The sequence below is a fragment of the Pseudorasbora parva genome, chromosome 5 (assembly GCF_024679245.1).
Source record: "Pseudorasbora parva isolate DD20220531a chromosome 5, ASM2467924v1, whole genome shotgun sequence".
NCBI lineage: Eukaryota > Metazoa > Chordata > Actinopteri > Cypriniformes > Gobionidae > Pseudorasbora > Pseudorasbora parva.
This window is the reverse complement of record NC_090176.1, coordinates 32,689,040-32,713,806: the sequence shown is the minus strand read 5'-3', so window position 1 is coordinate 32,713,806 and position 24,767 is coordinate 32,689,040. Positions and strand designations below refer to the sequence as shown.

The 24,767-nt window shown below is 39.0% G+C and overlaps 1 protein-coding gene across 3 annotated transcripts in view; it reads right to left on the bottom strand.

The window, feature by feature from the left end:
* uggt2 (UDP-glucose glycoprotein glucosyltransferase 2) overlaps positions 1-24,767 on the bottom strand; it is a 44,697-nt gene that overhangs the window by 14,879 nt on the left and 5,051 nt on the right. For all 3 annotated transcript variants that reach the window (XM_067443903.1, XM_067443905.1, XM_067443904.1), the window contains exons 4-29: positions 20,985-21,115; positions 20,665-20,777; positions 20,359-20,536; positions 19,598-19,694; positions 18,305-18,377; positions 18,078-18,178; positions 17,042-17,141; positions 16,422-16,482; positions 14,612-14,703; positions 14,311-14,464; positions 13,920-14,039; positions 13,580-13,665; positions 13,013-13,148; positions 12,615-12,746; positions 11,343-11,507; positions 11,127-11,250; positions 10,830-10,928; positions 9,554-9,648; positions 8,791-9,000; positions 5,588-5,719; positions 3,842-3,966; positions 3,646-3,741; positions 3,046-3,148; positions 1,600-1,679; positions 916-1,105; positions 461-619 (exon numbers count right to left, since the gene is read on the bottom strand). In XM_067443903.1, coding sequence (XP_067300004.1) covers positions 461-619; positions 916-1,105; positions 1,600-1,679; positions 3,046-3,148; positions 3,646-3,741; positions 3,842-3,966; positions 5,588-5,719; positions 8,791-9,000; positions 9,554-9,648; positions 10,830-10,928; positions 11,127-11,250; positions 11,343-11,507; positions 12,615-12,746; positions 13,013-13,148; positions 13,580-13,665; positions 13,920-14,039; positions 14,311-14,464; positions 14,612-14,703; positions 16,422-16,482; positions 17,042-17,141; positions 18,078-18,178; positions 18,305-18,377; positions 19,598-19,694; positions 20,359-20,536; positions 20,665-20,777; positions 20,985-21,115 — 3,152 coding nt within the window. The remainder of the gene's footprint in view (positions 1-460; positions 620-915; positions 1,106-1,599; positions 1,680-3,045; positions 3,149-3,645; positions 3,742-3,841; positions 3,967-5,587; positions 5,720-8,790; positions 9,001-9,553; positions 9,649-10,829; positions 10,929-11,126; positions 11,251-11,342; positions 11,508-12,614; positions 12,747-13,012; positions 13,149-13,579; positions 13,666-13,919; positions 14,040-14,310; positions 14,465-14,611; positions 14,704-16,421; positions 16,483-17,041; positions 17,142-18,077; positions 18,179-18,304; positions 18,378-19,597; positions 19,695-20,358; positions 20,537-20,664; positions 20,778-20,984; positions 21,116-24,767) is intronic.

The following is a 24,767-nucleotide window of genomic DNA, read 5'->3' as shown; positions in this document are numbered from 1 at the left end:
TGGATGCAGCTGCTCGGCCATGGAAACCCATTCCATGAAGCTCTCTACACACTGTTTGAGCTAGTCTGAAGGCCACACTAAGTTTTGAGGTCAGTAGCTAAAGGCGCTGACCCTGCTCTGTGATTTTATTTGGCCTTCCACTTATTGTCTGAGTTGCTGTTGCTCCCAATTGCTTCCATTTGTTATAATGACAAACAGGACAAATTTCACAAATGGACTTATTCCACATGTGGCAATCACTGTACCATGCTTAAATTCACTGAGCTCCTGAGTTACTCATTCTTTCATAAATGTTTGTAGAAGTGTCTACATGCCTAGGTGCTTGATTTTATACATCTGTGGCCACGATGGAAGTGATTGGCACACCTGAATTCAATTATTCCGTGGGGTGTCCCAATACTTTTAATATAATGTTTATATAATAAATATATTGAGAAAAAGCCAAGAGGGACAAACTCACCAGGTTGGCCATGACGATGGTGTCATGCATGAGAGGCTCCTGTCTCATGCCCAGTGTAAACTGAAGTCCTCTGGGAGGCTGACCTGTGGATAGGTCAAAACAATGCCCCTCCAAAAGTAGATACTCAAGCTCATACTCTGCATTCACTACACCACTGACCTGACACACAAAGTAGGAGAAGAAACATTTATTCATCAAGATCCACCATACTGACGCTAAACATCTCTTTCCAGAAAGGCCTAAGCATGACAGGTAAAAGTAACAAATAAATTGTATCACTGAAACATGAACAACAAAACACTTGGTGCATCTTTAAAATAGATTCTGAGCAAATGCAGCTATTTATCATAAAAATGCAAACATTTCAAAGCTAATGTGCAATATGAAATATAAAACAACAACTAAAAAAGTGCTCAGATTTGGTAAATATATAATATTATATATAAAATTCATACCTCTTGTAGGTGGATGTTGTCTAGATCATATGAGCTCCCGACCGCCTCTACCATCCAGCTCTCAGGGGTGATCATATTAAGAGTAAGCAGAGGGGATTCTGGGATTTCAGTAAAGCGAGCCATAGGGCCAGGGGAAAGGGAGTCGTTACCAAAGAAGGAAACATCCGGTTCCAAAACATAACGATAAAAGCTGCCAGAAAAACAAAGGAAAAGTATAAGACATTGATTGTAAAATAAGCTGGTGGTCTGTTGTTATTCCTTTTAAGGTGGAAATAGCTTGTGATCCTATGGCAAAATATTTTCGAAATCCTTCTTATTCTGACATTTTTTGGGATTTAATGAAATGCAGGTCTTAAATCAGTGCAGTTTTGCTTAAATATCTTTCATCACATCTTTATTTATACCTCAGCTCATTTAAAACAAAACCTGTTCTACCTTGGTGTATTTGCCACAATTGAGATTTAAAAAAATCGTATTGTATTGATTTTTTTTTTTACACAATTCTGACTTCACATCAACCATTTTAACTATCAAACTCGGCTAAAAAAAAAACAATACAAGGTGATATCTGCAGTACAGCAATAGGCAGTTGAATGAATGTGTGTGCATGTGTGTGTGTGCGCGTGTGTGTGCGTGTCCCCCAACAATCTCAGAGTTGAAGTTTAATTAAGCTTGTGCTCTCACCTCTTCAGGGGCATCTCAGACAGCTTGGCTCGACAGTTCATGAACACCTGCACTTTCATATTGACCACTTGACCAAGCACCTGCAGCACACACAGAGAAGACGGCCAGGTTATTACCCACTCTCACACTCACAAACAACAAGATTCTGGAGAGAAGGCTCAAGGTCACGTTTCACATAACCGCATACGATTAAGCCAATCGTGCATGTTCATTATGACTTAAGATGCCCCGCTGCTTGCCACACCACAGTATGTATATTGTTTGTATACATACATACATACATAAGTATATTGATCAAGTGACTGTATAGACATCTGTAATGTTGCAAAAGCTTTATATTTCAGATAAATACTGTTTTTTTTTTTTAAACTTTCTATTCATTAAATAATCTTTTGAAAAATGTACACAACTGTTTTCAACAAGAAACATACTAATAAATGTTTCCTGAGCAGCAAATTAGCATATTTGAATGATTTCTGAAGGATCATGTGACACTGAAGACTGGAGTAATGATGCTGGAAATTTGGCTTTGAATTACAGAAATAAATTGCATTTTAAAATGTATTCAAATAGAAAAAAGTAAAAATATTTCACAATAATAGTGCTTTGCTGTATTCTGGATCAAATAAATGCTGCCTTGATAAGCAGTCTTCTTTAAAAACATGGAAAATGGTAATGTTTCCAAACTTTTGCCACTTTTTACGGTTGTGTGTGTGTATTTGTGTGTGTATGTATGTATGTATATTTTCATTCATAGTGATTTATTTTATAAAATGGACATCATATGGCATAAAGTATTTGATAATACCCTGCCTCAAATAAAAGATAAAAGAAATAAAAGATCCACAGACCATAGAACATTTTTTAAACCAATACAAGTATTTACATAAGCTATATTCCTGTAGCCCAATGAGTAAAGCATTGTGCCAGCAGCACCAAAGTCATGAGTTTTATTCCCAGAGATTGCATGAACTGATAACATGCATACCTTAAATACAAAGCAAGTTTTAAATCTGTCTGCCAAATGCAAAGAAAACACTACACTTAGTTGAAGAAATCTAAAAATGGGCAGGGCTTAGAAACTCAGTCAATTAATGTATAATGGTTAAAAAAAATAATTGTATAGTGATTCAGAGTGGCCAGATTTTCATGCCAGAAAGTAACAGATTTCAACAATCAACAACAACAACAAAATTTAATTTAAAAGAGTCTCAATGGAAGATTCGGCTTTCTGAGACATCAAGTACCACTACTTTTTCTCATATGAAACAGTTATTAGCTAGTAACACTTGCTGTCCACTTGATATTGGTGTAGATGCAGGAAGCCTGGGCAATGGACAAGCTATGATTATATTACAAGTGCAGCACAGTGTCTCTCAGCTGAATCACAGCGCACACATGCCTAAGGTGCAAAAAGCTCTTAGATGTAACCAAAGTTGTACGTACAGCCAATAAAGGAGCTAGTTTCTGTGCTTCCCTGGTGAGAGGATCCACAATGGCAACCACATCATAGAACACCTCATCTTCACGCTGTGGCAGTTGAAGAACGCTGTTGAAAGACATATCTGGTTGATACATTGATAGTGAAAGTAAGTGTTGCGTTAATGAGAAAACATGAAGTTGAGGTTAAGGAACTGATATTGCAAACTGACTCCTTCAGTGTCGCAAATAGGTGTGAATAGCATAAATAATGACAAGAGGTTGATCACAGCTATGGCAACACAGTTAGGTGGCAGGGGTGGGATGTTTGGATATGGAGCTGACTCACACTTTCATTGAGCGAGTTGTCTGACCGATTTGGACAGACAACTTGTTATTTCATTTCAGACCCATTCATGTTTGAATGATTCATTGAAAACAACTGACTTTAGGCACAATTGCAAACACCAGCATTACTGAAATACTTATAGCTTATATAAGCAATGTGTTATTTTCTATGGATTGCAGTTACAAAAGCAGCAAGTGGGTCTGGTGCAATGTATCATTTCAATTTCTAAACGTAAAAACCTAACCGAAACACTGTAAAGAAATACTGCAATATTGCACCTGTGTTTGTCCTTCAGAAATTTGACATCTTTTCTAGCCTCTCCTTTAGGCGATGCAGTGAGGAGAGCGTCTACTTTCATGATTAGATCATTGGCCCTGTGAAGAGAAATAATAGGATTTCAGTTTTCCTCTCACAAATAAATAATTTTACATTAAAAAACGAATCGACTTAGGACGACAAACAACAACGGCATACTTTTGGGCATTCAAGTCCATCTGCTTGATCTTGGATTTAATCTTTTCTGCTGAACTTTGCAGTGTGATCTTCTCTAGCAGATGAAAATCTTCCACACTGAACTCTTCGTCCAATAGGCCCAAGATCTAGTGAAGATGTTAACCACATTGTTAGTTACACTTGTAAGTTCAGGCATATCACAGGCAATGGCTCCAAAGTGTCAATTCATGTGTGCTTACCACCTCAAACATCTACACACAGAACCCTTATAAACCCCAACATCCATATGAGAGAGACAGTCATTTATATGCATGCCAAAAGCTAATCAAAGCAAGGCCGACTGCCAGGCTGTCACTTTGGCTTTTAATATCAACGTGTTTTCACCCCTGAAAGTACTTTTGATTTTTTTAACACAATATGAATTTTAACTAGTTTTCCATTTCTTGCTAATTTTGTTTTGCATCTTTTTATTTTTCATTTGGTTAGCAGACCATATAATTTTAACAATTACCCTTTTGCACTTTTCAGCCAATTAAGACAATATAAAAAATTATAATAAATACATTATAAGAATATAATATGAATATATTATGCATAAAAGATTATTTATAGGGGTGTGATAAGACGAGGCACGAGACTGGGTTCACAAGAACAAGATGAGATTTTTGCACAGTATTTTTAAGAAATCCTCAATCACAAAATTCATGACTGGAAAAATAGTCTGCTGGAACATTTTGAAATGTTTTAACTAATTATCTTGAATGTTATTCCACTTCTAATTTCTGATAACTAATTATCATATGCATTGAAAGACAGCAATATACAAGCACTGTAAAAGGTTTTTCTCTCCTGTATGATTTCACACGAGTCTCTTCAGGCCTTACTGTTTATATATTATGAGCTTCCAGAACTTCTGATTGAGGCTGTGTGACCTCCTAATTCAACTGTCCGCAACATAAAATAAATAAGTTTTTTCTTCTTAGTCTTATTAAATACAAATAATAAGACTATAAGCAACCATCATCAAAGTATTCGCTCAATATTCAAAGTGCAAACCGAGACTAGAGTTATGAGGTTGTTACAACTACTCAACACAGCCTATATTGTTTAGATATTGGGAGACAGGCTATTATATGTTGACTAGGTTGCATGAATCATGGAGCTCACATTTACTTTCACTTTAGATTTGTGATTGCATATACACAAACTGTTTGAGATGTAGATTTCTGATCTGAAGTAGACTTCAGATTTTTGCACACAGAAAACTTCCCACAAAATATATATAATAATGTGTGTGTTGTTTTACATTTATTATCTTATAAAACCAAAGGAAAAGGGTATCACTTCGGTGTGTTGGAGAATGATGGGACGTGTCACTGCTGTTTCAGGCTGCGGCCCATTTTGTGCTTGTCTGTCAACAAAAACTCTGCTGAGAAAGCACAGCAATATGACAGTTCGGCGGTTCCATATGACCCGTGACCCCTGCAGCAGAGGTTGCTGAGTGGACGGTGGTGAATTAACGCCAGGCTTCATCTCTCTCCTTCTCTCCTCACAGGTTAGGACAGGCCAAGCAAACAGCTTAATACTGAGTCAACAAAACAAGTAGTCCCATCTGAGGGACCAACTGGTGAGACCTTACGGTTCAGACTATTTATCATCCAGATCAGCAATCTGTACCGTAGGTCATTAGGCTATAAATTATTTCATAATGCCTATGGAAATTGTCTTGAGGTGTCTAAAGTAGGAGGGGATGTTTGTGAATCTCACCCTGCCGTTGCTGACCACAGCTCCTTGTCCTGGTTTCAGCTTCAGAACCTCCTTGCAGTACTTCTGCTGGCTGTGCAAGAAGTCCACCTCCATCGTGTTGAACTTCTTCTCAAAGACATCATGGTCCATACCCTACAGGAGATCAAACACACATTTAACACTTAAACACCTGGAAAAGGTACACACTAAATATTGTGGAAAAAGGTATAATTTTCAGCAGTCATTGCAGTTCACAGTGTCATATGAACATTCAGAATTAATTCTACCTTTTTTCTCATCATTATTATTAATGTTGACAACAAGCATTACGAATGAGAGAGAGGTTGGTGGTACATGTAAAGTAAGTTAAAGTATCATCCACACGCATGGCAGAACCCAAGGTTTCCCAGCAGAACATTGCCCAAAGCATCACACTGCCTCCACTGGCTTGCCTTCTTCCCATAGTTAATTCTGTTAAGCGATGCACATGCACCTGGCCATCCATGTGATGTAAAGGAAAACATTATCTGTCAGACCAGACCACACTTTTCCATTGGTCTGTGGTCCAGTTCTGATGCTCACATGCCGCTTTCGGCGGTGGACAGGGGTCAGGGCACCCTGACTGGTCTGTGGCTATGCAGCCCAATATGCAACAAACTGATGCACTGTGTATTCTGACACCTTTCTATCAGCATTAACTTCTTGAGCAATTTGAGATACAGTACCACACGGCCCAGCCTTCCTTGGACCACTTTTAAAAGATACTGACCACTGCAGATCGGGAACAGATGGCTGTGATGGCTAGATGCTCTGACCCAGTCATCTAGCCATCACAATTTGGCCCTTGTCAAACTCATTCAAATCCTTTTGCTTGACAACACATTATTTCCTGCTTCTAACACACCAACTTTGAGGGCAAAATATTCACTTGCTGCGTAATAAATCCCACCAACTAAAAGGTGCTGTGATGAAGAGATAATCAGTGCTATTCACTTTAACTCATAATGTGAAGTGAAAAACTGTTATGTCTGATTGTTGTATATATAATGGTATATTATGTTTGTCCGTCCCCCCCTCTCTCTATCTCTCTCTCTCTCTCTCTATAGTGAGAATATTCAGATTCACAGAATAAGGAATAATTATTTTTGTAATAAATATTTCTCTGAAATCACAGTAACAATATAAGAGGTTAAACCTCGGGTTTGGACCGAATTGAACTAAGTGTAGGAAAGAAAAATGTTGAAAGAACAAATTGATTGGCTCATTAGTTTGTTTTTTGATTACACTGCAAGGAGGAAATAGTCAATCAATGAGTTATTGACAACTAAAGGGGGCACATTTGTGCAATTGCAGTCATTAGAGTATTCTGAAAGGAGTATTAATTTGGCTAGACCAATGGAAAATGTGCCTCCATTGGAGACCGTGTAGGACTAATCAATCATTAAACATTTTCATTTATCAGACATGTAATGAAAAAATGGCTTCAGTGCCGATAACAAATCTCGGGTGTATGAGCTGCATAGAGTCAGATTATTAGTGTTTCCAACATTTGGCCCTTATTAAAAGGAAGGAAATGCTAATATCAGCACAACACCTCTCCCATCCATCCAATAATAGAGTCATTACAGGTCTCAGGCACAAGCTCTCAGGGAACCACAAAACTCTCTACCCAACCATTTTCAACTAATAAAACTCAGGAATACTGGGTAGGATGGAACACTTTCTCTTATCTAATGCGTTACGATGGAAATAAATAGAAGGAGCAGGAGGGAGAGAGACAATGAAAAAACAAGAAGAAAGAACCAAAAAAGCTCTCCATGTGCTTGACAGACCAATCAATCTTTCCGAGAATTGCAATACTCTGTCAATAAGAAAGACTTCGAATTAGGTTTCAAATGTGGTTATACAAGGTATAGGGTAGCCATTCCCAGAAATGCAGTTGTCTGTAAGTCTGAGAAAATGACATGGGGTTGAGTGGTTTCCAGTGGCGATGGGGTGAAGACACAATAGAAAAGAAGAGAGACCTTGCTTGTGCAATTTTATCATGGTGATGAAAGGAGGAAGCAATAAAAGTTGTATTTGATGTCAGGTGCTTTAATGTCCCCCTGTAGTCAATACATGTATTACTTAAATCATCTTTGTTCACCAAAATTACATATTTAAAAAACAATTCCTGTGAAAAAATGTATCCATGCCATAACGTATCTTGAATGTAACTCTACTACACCCTTACTTCATTTAGTATACTCTGATCTATGAATATGCAAATTTGCCACGCATCCATGCACTCACACCAGCTCAGAGATCACCTTTACTGTAGTAAACGCTGCACAATGGCAAGTGGAAATACTGGTTTAATTCAACCATATATGTTTGAACCAGAAACTGACTCGGAAGAGTGAATTATACAGGCTTGTATACAAATCGGTGTATCAGAATGTTAATGCATTTTATGTTCGTTGGACACATAATGGTAATTAATATGATATCCTTTTGCTTGACTATGTTATCAAGCAGCTAAAAACGCATTGCTACTGTTACACAAACCATATTCCTCTTTGCCAAACAGCTACTTTCTAAAAATCAGTATCCTTAGAAATGTCAGTGGAGAAAGGCATATTATAGTTCATCATAAAATTGTAATATATACATCATATACATAATTCACCCGCAATATTGCTAAATGTACCTGATTTTTCATACATGTATAACCTGGTTTCTCTTTAGGTCCCCAGCTTTAGAGTGGTCATAGTTAATGATATGCTAAGCACGTTGATGTGATTGGTTACAAGATGGTTTGTGACGTCAGTAACACCAGCACTTTCAAACTGTATTTATTTATTTTTTTTGGAGAAAATACTCAGCAATAGTGTTGATGTGATTAAAGTGGTCATGACATTTTGTTGACATTTGGGATTTTTCTTGTTCGCTGTTTTTCTAGCAAGATCTGGCAACACAAATGAGTCAAGGCTTGTGACGCTTTCCCTGTGATTTCTTGTACCGGACATATACAGAACAGGATTAAGCACTAAAAGGTAAATTGACAACTGAATTTAACTGCAGTGTGTACGTGGCCATTGTCTGCCAGCTGAACTCAAGTGACATAAATTAACAGGAAAAGAAAAAGGCTAGAAAAGAACAGGTCTGTAAAGATAAATCCAACTTAAAATCCATCTTTACAAAATTCCCCATTACCCAGACACAGTATTTCACACTCCACTGACCTGTTTAAGTAAGTGCTTAATCTTGGTGCCTTGTTTGAGGAGCTCAACATTTTCGTCTTTGAGGAGTTTTAGGGTGAAGTCGAGCGTGTTCTTGTTGCTTTGGGTGAGAAGAGAAGCCCAGATGGCTCGGTACAGACCGCTGTTGTCCTCCGTGGGTTTTCCAATGGGGTTATTGATCACCCCGACACGACTACTGGAGCTGCTGGATTTCTGCAAACAAACATTGTAGATCAGACACTCTCTTGAAAAGAAGATTATAACAAACCAGTAATGTTAATGTTACTAGTCTGTTAAACCGTTATTCAGCTATATAAAACATAAGAACATATTTGTGAACTCAAAGAATGATTTGAGAGATAAACTAGATGAATATCTGGATCATGATACAATATCACTGTAATTTAAAATGTATTGTTATTGAAAACTGTGATTACATTGTAATCTGAAATAATTTATTCAGCTTGTTCTAAGATTACATTTTGGTAATGCTCTGCCTTCGGCTTGCTCTGAATGGTGGTCTCTGCTTTATACCAATATATAAATATATGAATTATATAATAACATAATGTGATATTATTTAAATAATATATACAAAAAATGGTCCATTACCACTGGATTTTGTTCATTAACCAACACCACAAGAATGCTTTCAAAAGATTAATTACTCTCAGATTAATTACTATGATGCATGTGTGCCTCTGCTCTCTAAAGATGTGATTCCTGTGGACACAACTAATTGGAAATAAAAACTGCAATAGTTCACCATATGTTTCAAGGCGTTCCGGAGCAATTGCCTCCCAGAGGGCTGTTCAATATCTGCTACAATCCACACGGTCACTCCATACAACACCTCCTCCTCTATAAGAGAAGAAAAAGAAGCTACTTAAGAATAATGCTTTTTAGGAAAACAAACACAGTTTGGATGGTTTTTGAGTTAAGCGACAGGCAGGACATTATCAAATACTTCCACTGATTGCTGCGATGATTCCATTTTATAAAATAAAACAAAATGAATAAAAATGTATATATATATATATATATATATATATATATGATCAAAAATACAAATACAAATATATATATATATATATATTTTTTTTTTTTTTAAATATTGTTATATATTATTACAATTTAATATATTTTGTTTTCAATTTATTATACTGTTTGGGATTGTTACTCCAGTCTTCAGTGTCATATGTGACATCCTCCAGTCTATCACATGATCCTTCAGAAATCATTCTAATATTCTGATTTATTATGAGTGTTGGAAACAGTTCTGCTGCCTTATATATTTGATGAATAAAAGGTTCAAAAGAACTGCATTTATTAAAAATAAAAACATATTTTCAAATAATATTAATCTCCTTTACTATCAATTTAACACATCCTTGCTGAATAAAATTATTGATTTCAACAACAAAAAAATAAATGACTGACTGACTGACCCCAAATTACTGATCAGTAGTGTATATTGTTGTTACAAAATATTTCTATTTTTTTAAAAAATTGCTTATTTTTTAATTTTATTTCTCTTTATTCATCAAAGTATTATAAAAAAGTATCACAGGTTATGAAAAAATATTAATCAGCAGAACTGTTCCCAACTTTGAAAATAAATCATCATATTAGAATAATTTCTGAAGGATCATGTGACACTGAAGACTGGAGGAATGATACTGAAAATTCAGCTTTGCATCAAAGAAATAAATGATAATTTAGAGTATAATAAATATAAAACTATTTATTTTAAATTGTAATAATCTAACACAATATTACATTTTTTCTGTATTTTTGATCAAATAAATGCAAGCTTGATGAGCAGAAGAAACTTCTTTCAAAAACATTAAAAATAGTACTGTGTCCAAACTTTTGGCCTGTACTGTATGTGTGTATATATATATATATATATATATATATATATATATATATATATATATATATATATTATATATATATATATATATATAAATGAAAATAAACATATTATAAACTATAAAATCGCCCCACCAAAACACATATAAGAAAAAGATATGACTCACCATCTTTAGTGAAATACTTCATTCTCTTTGAGACAACTGCCGTTTTGTCTCTGGAGTCCAAGTATGAGAACATAGTTGTGTCATCCCAATCGTTAGAAACTATTTGTTTAATCATATAACAGAAATTATTAAAGCAATTAATAAGGAACATTAAGAATATATTGGTAATAAAATGTTGATAGTAATGTAACACTGTTATTGCGATTGAGATTGCAGTTAGACTGTGACGTGATGATGGTGAGGAGACTAATATTAATACGGGCCCTGGTTTGGGTCAGGTAATCATTAAAGGGCTACCTGGCGAGGCAGTGAAATCCAGATATCGTCTCTCAGAGCTAAGAATCAGTGGGTTTATACGGGGAACGACATTGGCCTGCTCCATCAGGAAGTCCACCACATCGACACTCTCAGTTATTTGACCCTGTATATGACAGGAACCTCCTTAGTCATGACCACAAACAAGAGGGCCTTCACTGCAAATACAAATTAACTTAAAGAAAAACAAAACTGCACCATAAAGACAGATCTCTGGAAGAAGTTGGTAGTTTCCATGATTCTCTGCAGTAGAACCGTCTCCAGCTCCTCTGGGTCCATCTCCTCACTACTGAGAGGAACACCATTGAACAAACCCACTGGCAGGGCACCTAATCCACTCTTCCTGTAAAACGCTCCTCCGGCCTGAAAAAACACATAATAATCATTAAACGTCCATAGAGACGCTGACATCTGGGTTTCAAAATAAAGTCTCATGTCCATGTGTGCCTACGAATATTCAATAAGCAGTGGTTTATATTTACAAACACTATGAAAATTATCGTTGATTTCCCCTTTTTAAATGCAAAAAAATGCATTTAAAAAAACACAATGTGGACTGTAATTATTTTGTATACAATTCTCTGAAAATTAAACTGGGACATTTTATCAAAAAAAGTACATACTGCAGTTTTACCTGGCATCTTACTTATGGAACACATAACACTAAGGGCCCTATTTTAACGATCTAAGCGCATGGTCTAAAGCACACGGTGTAAGTGCACATAGGGCATGTCCGAATCCACTTTTGCTAGTTTAACGACGGGAAAAACGGTCGGCTCGCCTGGCACATGGTCTAAAAGTGTTGTCCCGATTCTCTTAATGAGTCATGGGTGTGTTTTAGGTATAAAATGCAATAAACCATTCAGTTTCATCTACCATTCACTTTAAAAGCCAGAGTCAATTTATGTGTATTGCCACGTTTGTTAAAATAAGTAGCTAATTTCATTCGTCATTACCGCGAATAAGGTAATTCTGACACATGCAATGACTATCCATTATGAAAAGTAGGTATTTTTATATTTATGCACACACTACACAATAATAATCTTTTACATTGTAATCCTTTTATTTGTAATGTTTTTGTGCTGCTGCACAACCCTGTGTGTGTAATAAGCAGAGTGTACGCACATTGTGGACCCGCTTATATATATATAGGTGCATATTACTACTGTTACTAACACAAAAAATACTGTGCTATTGACTTTAAACCAGGTTTTTGTTGGTCAATAGTTCAGTCCTTTTCAGTTGCCTCAAAATAGCAATAAACAGTACACCTGAACACACCTCATTTTCAGAACAGCATGCCCATGGGCGAACAAAACATTAAACATTTTCTTAAACAAATTTAAACAATGTGCCACGACATGAACATGATAACTGTGTCAGGCTGAACTAGCAAAAAACACTTGCATCGCGCCTGCTGCGGCGTTGTGCCGGATGTATGATAGGGCGCTATCTAATAATATTTACCTTTCTGTTGTCATCATAGCTTGAGTCCACTCCAAGAATCCTTGCAGCATTTGCTTTTGGAAATTTCTTTTTCAGATATGCAGTTATTTTATCCACAGAAAGAGTCTCCCCAACTTCCACCCTGTTATATATCTGCATGTGACAAAAAAGCTTACTAGTATAGAATGGCCTAAATAGTGCATTACATTCACAGATCATTGTCATTCAGTCTTATAAGGAGATGAGTCTAAAGTCTCTTTATATCCTTCTTTTCTCATCCATAAAACCATAAACAAAAAACTGTATGTTATAACTGAATATGTACCAAGATATCACACTTAATGTGAAGGAGAACCTTAAAGTAACATTGAGGTCATTTTGATTTAAAACAGCATCACAGCAAACACAAAGATACTCACTGAAACCATGGATGTGAAAGCCTGTGCTTCATCATATTCTTCTGAGATGTAGTTTAATAGCCTAAAGAGAGCAACACCTGCATCCAAATATCCATCCACTTTATCATCTGCACTGACAACCAGTACAAACCCAATCCTAAGACACAGAAACATAAATGCATATAAAATCTGACAAAATCTTATTTACAATCAACATATAAACAAACATAAATTAACGGCACCAAAGGGCTCTTGATAATATAATAAGGTTTGCTTGCTGAATGTTAAGTAGGATAGATAATAGATAGATAATGTAGTAGATAAAATAGATAGTAAGTAGTAGATAATGTCAGCTGCTTATTACACAGTCACTTGCATAATAAAAATGGACATAAAATATTGATTTGAGTTAAAAAATAATATTTAATTTATATAGTAAATAAATAGATATGTACAGAATTGTCTGTGACAATCGTCCATTAAATACGCTTTATTACATCAGAATAACATATTTCAGAAAGTTGCATTATTAAAAAAATATTAAGGCTCAGGTCAACTGTATTAAATTCTATTGTTAAATACTCATACCGGAGGGGAATGTTATGTTTGTAAAAGAGTTCTGCTAATTTGACCAGCTCAGTGCTCTCTTCTCGTGTTGGGTCAAGGAACAAAATCTGCAAACAGCAAACCATTTTTCAATAGTTCAAATGCTCAAAAACAATATTAAACAATACAACTGAATCAACATTATTTACTAGGACAATCAATTCCTGTGCCACACATCAGAAATCTCACAAATAAGAATTAAAAATTCACAAAAAACATCTGCAGTCCTAAAACATATATATCAGGGCATAAACATCCCTGCATACGATTTGAGATACATTTGAGCTTAGACTACAATAAACTAACAGGCAAGTTGACTCACCAAATTAAAGAAGTTACGACGTATTTGTCGAATAACACCAGGAAATGTTGCTCTGAGGAGCTCCTGGAGACTTGAGGGCCAGTGACGATACATGGAGTCCTTCTCTATATCATTAATCCACTAGAAACCAGATAAGAACAACATGCCATTTGTTAAATTGTGAAAGCAGCTTGGGTACCAGAAGTATTTTTCCATCTATGCTCTGGAATAGAAAAAAATAAATAGCAAAAATAAAAAGAGCAAACAAACCAACCAAGCTGAATTACGACATTTGATTCGAAGTTGAATTGTTTTTTACTTCTATATCAATTTCGCTATATAGTCTTGGAATAACACTTCCAGAACTCCATTGTTGAGCTCTACAACTACATTTAAATAATAATCGTCTCACCATAATGGATGAGTGGCGGATGTCCAGAGCGTAGCTGTCCTCTACAGTGGTTGATGTTGGTAAATGCAGGAACTTACTAATGACGTTTCCTCTGATACCAAGGTTATGAAGGCCTTCGAGAATTTTAGCCTCACCTCTGAGAATGTCCAGGATGCTACAGAGCAATTGAGAATTAGCAAAACAGTATGTGATTAACATACATAAAACCTTTTGGGCAATGTTAGTGGTGCAAATTACACACTACTAATTTAAATAGCAGAAAAAAAACAGGTGGTAAGAGAAGCATGTACTGGGATGATACCTGAAAGGGTTATGAATGTCCAGGTCAACATGTATTCCATTTATGAAAAGACTGGCATCTCCAGGATGGATCCCCATTGACTCACTCAGCCTCTGCAAAGAAAATATTAATTCAGTGGGCAGTGGCGTAGCACCAAATTTTGGGCCCTGGGTACAAACCATCTTGCTGGGCCCCCGTACCATGTATGTGTATGTATAGAAAACGGACTTCCCTGCCTCGGGCCCTGGTTACTCAGTACCCTTTATCCCCCCAGTCCCACGCCACTACAGCCCCAGTGGGCTGTAGTGGCATTTAGCTTTTATCCAAAGCAGCTTTTTGTTTACACATTACAGGTTCAGTATCTTTCTAGCAGTGTTGTGCAAGCTACTTGGAAAATGTAGTGAGCTAAGCTACCAGTTACTTACTCTACATTAAATTAAGCTTCACTACACTGAAGCTAACCCCCCGGGAAATGTAGCAAGCTAAGCTACAGCAACTTGAAAAAAGTAGTTTACTACATCTAAGCTACTTTTTATTTATTTAATTTTATATTGAACCCACTTCATTCCAATCAATGCTATTTCAGTGATCAATAAAAGTCAAGCATATAGACACACATTTTTTTAAGTTATTCAAAAACTGTCCGAAATCAATTCGGCAACAAAAACATGTGATCCATAATATTAACAAAACCAGGGGCCTATTGCACAAAACTAGGATAAGGGATTAAGCTGGGATATCTTGGTGATCTTGTCATTTTTATGCAAAATTTAGTACACAGCTGTCATGTAAACATACCCTGATCTCATACCAAGAACGATAACGATAATGAAAGATAACTGTATATTAGCGGATAAATTGAGCCAGGATCACCAAAATATCCCAGCTTAATCCCTTATCCTAGTATTGTGCAATAGGCCCCTGGTGTCGAGTGTGTGTGTGTGTGTGTATGTGTGTGTGTATGTGTATGATATGCATACACAACTGTGTGTTTGCATTTATGCTCAATTTAGACGTGGGCACTTTTGCAGGACAAACTGTAAGTTCATTTACAACTCAATTCGTACAAAAAAAAGTCCAGTCCAGAAAGTACAGTAGCAAAATAATTAAGACCTGCTCCAAACAGTACCAACATGGCAAAAAACAAAACATGTAGCCTGTGTGTGTGTGTGTGTGTGTGTGTGTGTGTGTGTGTGTGTGTGTGTGTGTCTCCCACACACATGAAACAAGTTTCATTCATTCATTCATATCAAGAGGTGGCCAGGCTGGACCCCGATACTTTTAACAAGAGGTGTTTATTCAAGAGACACAATGGATTTTAAATCGTTGCCGTTTCTCTTTTGTCACCGCGCGGATGATCCGCGTGCAACAGCGAATTGAGCGCTAGGAAAAAAAAACGTCAACTAGATAGTGCGAATGTGCACGCGCCTATCCCGTCTTTACGCGCTCACTGCCAAATGAGTACTCTGAAAGGCTCGCACACGCATCTGTGCGTGTCTGCGCGAGGCAGAAAGGAACGTAGAAAGTGAAGTATATCCGCATTCTTATCAGTTGTGTTTCCAATTTGAGCTTGATCCTCAAAAATGCTTGGGAAAATGTAACGTTAGCTTGTGTGGACGCTACCACACTACTTGATCAACAGAAGAGCTTTGCTACTGAAAATTTTGACTCCATTTTCGTTTTTTTTAGTATGGACATATGATATGCTAAAAGACTCTTAATTTTTTAAGGATTTATCATCTGATACCCATTAAAAAAGGGGTCCATTTGGCCGCTCTTGAAACCCTTTTTTTTACAGTGCTCATCAGAAAAGTTGTTGAAAAAACCTTACCTTTTGGTTATCTTCTATTTCTTTTTTCATGTTCTGGTTTACAGCCACTCTTGTCAGTGATCTGTGGGGACAGTAAAACATGTACAGTGAGTATCAGCTCTAGCCAACATCCCAGAACAGTCATAAAAACCCATTTTAATCTCAGAAAACCTGTTCTCTCTTAGATGCCATATCAGCTATGCTGACAAACAGTAAACCACAGTATGTCTGACTCAGCAAATTCTGAACACTGCACATAAAGCTGTCTAGAGCGGCAGTGATGAAAAGTCACAGTCACACATTAAAAATGACCTAGACATAATGCATATGCATGCATTCTGTGCCGTCACACATGCAAAAATGCATAGTGGAATATTCTACAACAATAATGGTTACAGATGATCTTGTTCCCAAGGTTCTTTAATTTGGATGAATGTAAGCATTATAAATACTGATTTAAAATATTTTAATAAAAGTAACTTTTTGGACTAAATTGTATTAAAGAACAGCCATTTGTTGAACTATATTTCCTTTCTTCTTTTTGAGTTCTGATGAAGGATATTGTTACAAAAGAAAAAACAAATTTTCCTAGGATTGTCTCAGAGACACAAACTGAATCGACTGAATGTAAGACTTTTTACCTTGCTCTGCTTGGGAAATTTTGGCTGAGATCTTGCAACAATTTGAGAGAATCAAACTTTGGCACAGTCATGACCCGAGAAGCTGCCTGGAAACTGAGGTCTATTGGAAAGACAGAAAAGGCATATTATTATTTTAAAGGCATATATATATATATATATATTATATATTATATATATATATATATATATATATATATATATTTTTTTTTTTTTTTTTTTTTAAAGAACCCAGTAATCCATAAAGCGTGTCTGCAATGTAAGATTACGTTACAACTATTTACAATTCAAATCTAAATCTAATGGTTGACTGACTGATCTAAAATCAAGTGAGATTCAAATTCTGAGATTATCATTGAAAAATTCTTAATAATCAAGCTCCATTATTATAATTAATTAATAATTACAATATGATTACAATCATTAAGATCCATTGCTATGGCATAGAAAAGAGAAAAAAAGAACATCATACAGGTTTGGAACAACATCAGAATGATTACAATGCGTCAATTTTGATTTTTGGGTGAGACAATTAAGAAACTTGATGTATGGTTGATGAGTGAAAATATTATGACTGGTTGCCATGCAACATCATTTTTAAACTAGTCTAAAGGTCTAGACAAAAAGCTAAAAAAAAAGTCACTGGATTTTACAATTCCACTCCAAAGTTATTACAAAATCAACCGACTGTTTCAATAGCCATCATGAAGAGCTCTTGACGTCAAGTAAAATAAATTGCTTCATTTATCTTTCAGCGCAAAAATAAAACGGCTCTTATTTAGTCATTTTTGCTCGAGATCTCACAGTGCAAAATTGAACTTGGCTGTGGACATGAGCATCTGTTCAGAAGTCTGAACAGGAGTAGGACAGATCGCTGCAGCAAGCAAAGGGTACAAACTGCAACCTTTCCACTGCTTCCTAATTCATCAAGTGGACAGTTCTCTCCAGGAACCATGTGGATCGGTTTAATCTCACTGGGTGACGCAGCAGAGTCCAGAACACTGTAAGAGAGTACCATCAATAACAGAAGCCAGCCCACCTTGGAGCTCCCACACTTTGAGAGGAGTCATGTCATTGGTGCTCTCCAGTAGATGCTTCCTCAGCTCACCAAGTTCCTCCTGAAGTTCTGGGTGAGACTTTCTGGAGGTGAAGGAGGACACTGTTTCACATAATGTACACTTAGAAAAAAGTGAGCACAACCTAATACAATATTCATTATGATCTATGGATATAAATGTACGAGAGAGAGAGAAAAATAGTGCTTACTTCAATTTACCAAACAGAAATCCTTGGACTTCATCACTTTCATCCTCATTATCGGTGGTGACTGATTTGGATTCTGCAAACAAATACAGGTCTCGTCAGTTTCAATTAATTCGTTTCAATATAGTTATCTACTTTTGTTTATATCTAACAATTTTTTTAATCAAGAAGCTGCACTACCATTTAAATGTTTGAGTTTGGTACGTTCTTTCAATGTTTTTGAAAGCAGTTTCTTATGTCCATCAAGACTGCATTAATTTGATCAAATCAGAAATTATTCTAATATGCTGCTTTGGTGCACAAGAAATATTTATTATTAATTTCAATGTTGAAAACAGTTGTGCTGCTTTTAAATATTTTGTGAATTTTTCAGGATATTTTAATGAATAGAAAGAAATAGAAAGATGAAACAGTCTTTACTGTCGCTTTTGATTAATGTGTCCATGCGGAGTAAAAATATATTTATTTCTTCCAAAAAATGTCTTACTGAACCAAAACTTTTGAACTGTCTGGGTTCAAAAGCTACTCTTAGCTTTTTTTTCTTTGTCAAGCTACTCATAATTTAAAGCTTATTTTTTAAAGGATTAGTTCATCCAGAAATGAAAATTCTGTCAGTAATTATTTACTCATGTCATTCCAAATCAGTAAGACCTTTGTTCATCTTTGGAACACAAATTAAGATATTTTTGATGAAATCCGAGAGCTCTCTGACCCCTCCATAGGCAGCAATGAATTACCACTTCCAATACTCAGAAAGGTAGCAAAAACATTGTTAAAATAGTCCAGGTGACTCTAGCGGTTCAACAAAAGGATTTTGTGCGCAAAAATAATGACTTTATTCAACAATTTCGTTCTAGCCTTGTCAGTCTTCAACGCAGTTTCCGTTGTAAATACAGTACACGCATGCGCCGTGGTGCTCAAACGAACAGCATTGGCTGCCATAACTCAGAAGGCGCTGCACTGAAAGTGCGTAGGAGTCTGACACAGACTAGAACGAAATTGTTGAATAAAGTAGATATTTTTGTTGGTTTTTGCGGACAAAAATATTATCCTCGCTTGATAAAATTAAGGTTGAACCACTGTAATCTCATGGACTATTTTAACGATGTCTTTACTACCTTTCTGGACCAAAAATGAACAAAGCTCTTTGGAACGACATGAGGGTAAGTAATTAATTGCAGAATTTTTATTTTTGGGTGAACAATCCCTTTAGCACTGACTATTGTTATTGTTACTGAGTTCAGTAATTGAATACCTTAATCTATCTGTTACACATAAGGCAGTTTAACATTGTACCTTTAACCTGTGTGTCATCAATAGCTTTGTACTCAGTGCTTTTAATTGCCAGTTCAACACCATATCCAGACAGCAGCATCCTTTCATTTTTCGGCTCCTGTGGCGAGAAATCAGTGTGTGAGTTGACTTTATTATTGACTTTAATAAATTCATATATATTGGCCTAGTATATAAACTAGGGCTGCACAATTAATCTAATTTCTGATCCTGATTACAATTACGGATGTCACAATTACATTTAAAGAACAAAAAAACAACACAAAAAAATAGAAATCTGTTCTTTCATTATTCTGTGTGCTGCTAAAGATGTGTTTTCTTTCTTTCTAAAAGTTATCTTAAGATTTTTTTTTTCATGGTTTAATTTTAGTTTTAGTATAACATTATAATATCATGCACGTTTTTTATTTAAAGAAGAAACCAAACTGACGTATAGTTGACATTTGAGGCTAATTGCTATAGAAAAGCAATAAATAAAGATTTTTTTCAGCTTGTTTATTTTCATATAAAAAATATGGCATCCAGTTGCTTCAAACAATGGTATTATGCTATATTTAAAAGATCATTCAAAGTAAATTGTTATAATCATAAGTAATAATCGCAATTACAATTTCAATGGAATAATCGACAATTATGTTTTTTTGTTATAATCATGCAGTCCCTATATAAACTATATAATACAAAAAAAATCAAGATAAAGTTTTTCAGTTGCACAGCTGACAATAAGACATGTATACAAGTGATACTACACTGCTAATACTCACAGACACAAAGTGTCGTAGCACATAGACGAGTTTGCCCTCCTGTGCCCGCTCTGACAGAACCTTATGAAAAGTGTTAAACTCCTTGGTGCCAATTTCAGCATAAAGAACAGCTACAGGCAGGTCTGTCTCATTGAGTCCTGGGTATTGGTGGTCAGACTTGTATAGGTAAGGTCTTGGCCTGCATGGTACACACAGAAGTGTTTAAAACTTTTTTTATGAGAAACCAATTGGATTTGGCATGAAAACATGTATGGGCATACATTATCACAAAATATCTGAGTACAATATATTGTTGATTAACATTACCTGCCAGCTGCTGTCTTCAAAAGTTTCTTCATTTCCTTGGTGCTGCAGGTTTTTTGACCGTGGACAACTATGAAAGCAGAGCAGCCATCTGGAGGAGGTTCATCACTTGCTATCTAAAGAATGAAAAGAAAGAGTTAACAATATGGCAATATGGTCTATCAGGCAAACCACATAGTGACAGTCATTTAAAATGTACCAATATAAATAAATAAATAAACAAATATTTACACATGTTGGTGGTGTTATACTCTAAAAAAAACAGTTCTCAGACAGTTGTATTTGTCTGAGATCATTATGATGATATACAGAAAATAACTCACTTGTTGGAAAGCATGTACAGCTGGTGAGTAAGTCCTGAGAGACAGAGACAGTTTCAGCAGGTTGATCTGAAGATCTGTCAAAAATTGGCCAGCTTTCTTGATGATCAGGTTATAATATGACCGGACAGACTCTAGAGATAGGAAAAAATATCTACATAATTTCCTATCCACATGTAGTTCAACAAAACGTCTCGGTTACGTATGTAACCCTCGTTCCCTGAAGGAGGGAACGGAGACGTACGTCAGAACTGAACCGACGAATGGGATCTTACTTTAGAGACCAATCCTACTTCGAGCATCTAACAACGAGCCAATGAAATTTGGCATGCGATCACGCATTCCACGCTCCGCCCCGCAGCGCGGGTATAAATAGGAAGTGGAATGGTAGATCAGCGCTTTTTCTGCTGAGGAGCCGAAAGGTGACCGGACTCCCAGCGGAAGCACAGCATCTGGCGACGGGACGTACGTCTCCGTTCCCTCCTTCAGGGAACGAGGGTTACATACGTAACCGAGACGTTCCCTTTCAGTCGGTCACGTTCGACGTACGTCAGAACTGAACCGACGAATGGGATCCCTATGCAAAACGCCAGGATGCTGGCCCTTCCAGCGTCCTGCTTGAGCGCACTGCACCGTCTAGTATGGTACGGAAGTCAGGGCTCCAAGCAGGGAGTACAGTCACTGCTGTTTCTGCAAGACCCACTCAGAATGACTATTGGATAACGCTGGGAAAGCGTGCCTACCTCGTACTTGAGAGAGAGGGTACGCTGCGGGGCCACGTCCTTCAGGGAAGGAGAGGTGGCAGAATACACATAAGGACTAACCTGGCAGGGTAGTGCAACATATGGCAGTCTCTGGGGTGGTTCCAGCCTGATTGAAGGGGGGAAAGAACACGCCCAGGAGGGAAAGACACGGGGCTAGCCCGAAGGGTAGCTGATACCGTGGAAGAATACACATATGGGGTTGCCGTGAGGGAACCGCTACATATGGAACCCAGCCTACAACCACGTTTCACAAGCATACGGGTGCAGGCCTGGCGTCAGACGGTCCGCAACGTCTGACACCGGAGGGGTGACGGAGGAGCTCGACAGGGTTAGCCGGTTTCCCGGGGAACACAACTGGAGACAATAGACGCACGTATCCGGCCCATAGGGCGGGAGTGGCGTTTCGCAAGCCGACACTTAGAACGGGCACTTAGCGCTCCTGGCCACTGGGGGCGAGGATGCGGGAAGATACCGGCTCTACCCGTAAGCTATAGAATCTAGCAAACGTGTTAGGTGTCGCCCAGCCCGCAGCTCTACATATGTCTGTCAGCGAGGCGCCTTGAGCCAGCGCCCAGGAAGAAGCAACACTCCGAGTGGAGTGAGCTCTTACACCGAACGGGCAAGGCACGTCTTGGGACTGGTAGGCCAAGACTATAGCATCCACTATCCAGTGGGCTAACCTCTGCTTGGAGACAGCCTTTCCCTTCTGCTGGCCTCCGTAACAGACGAAGAGTTGCTCTGAGGTCCGAAGGCTTTGGGTCCGGTCAACGTAAGCGCGAAGAGCGCGGACCGGACACAGCAAAGCCAGGGCTGGGTCTGCCTCCTCCGAAGGCAGCGCTTGCAGGTTCACCACCTGATCGCGGAAGGGAGTGGTAGGAACCTTGGGCACATATCCGGGCCAGGGTCTCAGGACAACGTGAGAGTTACCTGGCCCGAACTCTAGGCACGATTCGTTGACCGAAAGTGCATGCAGGTCCCCTACCCTCTTGATCGAGGCCAATGCCGTCAGGAGCACTGTCTTCATTGACAAGATTTTCAGCTCACAAGACGCCAAAGGCTCGAAGGGAGGGCTCTGAAGTGCTCTGAGCACTAGAGCTAAGTCCCAAGAGGGTATCGAGGATGGACGAGGAGGATTTAGTCTCCTCGCACCTCTGAGGAACCTGACGATTAGGTCGTGCTTCCCCACGGACTTACCTTCTACTACATCATGGTACGCTGCTATTGCTGCAGCATATACCTTGAGGGTGGAGGGAGACAGCCTTCTCTCCAACCCATCTTGCAGGAAGGAAAGCACGACACTGATCGAACACCTTCGGGGGTCTTCCCGGCGGGAAGCGCACCACTCAACGAACAGGTTCCACTTCAGAGCATAGAGGCGCCTCGTAGAGGGGGCTCTAGCTGAAGCGATGGTGTCTACGACAGCTTGTGGTAGTCCATCTAGAACCTCCGCGTCCCGTCCAGGGACCAGACATGAAGATTCCAGAGGTCTGGACGCGGGTGCCATAGTGTGCCCCGTCCCTGAGAAAGAAGGTCCTTCCTCAGGGGAATCGGCCAAGGAGGGGCTGTCGCGAGGAGTGTGAGTTCTGGGAACCAGGTCCGGTTGGGCCAATACGGCGCAACTAACAAGACCTGCTCCTCGTCCTCCCTGACCTTGCACAGTGTCTGTGCAAGAAGGCTCACTGGGGGAAACGCATACTTGCGTAGGTCCCGGGGCCAGCTGTGCGCCAGTGCATCTGTGCCGAGGGTACCCCCGGTCAGGGAATAGTACCACTGGCAATGGGTCGAGTCCGGAGAGGCAAACAGGTCGACCTGTGCGGCTCCGAACTGGTCCCATATCAGCTGGACCGCCTGGGGGTGGAGTCGCCACTCTCCCGGAGGTGTCGGCTGACGAGAGAGCTCGTCGGCTGTCTGGTTCAGCACACCAGGAACATGAATGGCCCGAAGCGACCTCAGCTGCTTCTGACTCCACAGGAGGAGGTGGCGGGCGAGTTGGAGCAGACGACGGGAGCGTAGACCACCCTGACGGTTGATGTACGCAACGGCCGTGGTGCTGTCCGTACGGACCAGTACATGCTTGCCACGCAGCGGCTCCTTGAGGCGGCGGAGTGCCAGATGTACTGCCAGTAACTCGAGGCAATTGATATGCCAATGCAATTGCGGCCCCGTCCACAGACCAGTAACTGCATGCCCGTTGTACGTGGCCCCCCAGCCCGTGGTGGAGGCATCCGTGAATAGCACAGCATGCCTGGACACTTGTTCTAGGGGCACCCCGGCCCGGAGAAACGAAGTGTTGGACCACGGGCTGAAGGTTTGGCGGTAGTAAGGAGTCACTGGGACCCGGTACTGACCGCTCTGCCACGCCCACCTCGGGACTCGGCCATTGAGCCAGTGTTGAAGCGGTCTCATATGAAGCAATCCGAGCGGCGTGACCGCGGCTGCAGATGCCATATGCCCCAGGAGCCTCTGAAAGAATTTCAGTGGGACCGCTGTCCTGCTCTTGAACATATTCAAGCAGTTCAACACCGACTGGACTTGCTCCTCGAAGAGGCGCGCAGTCCGGTTGACCGAGTCCAGCTCCATACCGAGATAAAAGATCCTCTGTGTAGGACAGAGTTTGCTCTTCTCTCGGTTGACCCGAAGGCCCAACTGGCTGAGGTGACTGAGCACCAAGTCCCTGTGTTCGCACAACTGGTCCTTCGACTGGGCTAGGATCAGCCAATCGTCGAGGTAGTTGAGAATCCGAACGCCGCGTTCTCAGAACGGAACAATGGCTGCCTCCGCGACCTTCGTAAAGACGCGGGGCGACAGGGACAGCCCGAAGGGCAGGACCTTGTACTGATATGCTTTTCCCTCGAACGCCAAACGTAGGAACGGTCTGTGTTGAGGGAGAAAGACACACGGAAGTACGCATCCTTCAGGTCGATCGCTGCAAACCAATCCTGGGGACGGATGCATTGGAAAATGCGTTTCTGCGTCAACATCCTGAACGGGAGCTTGTGCAGGGCCCGATTCAGAACTCGCA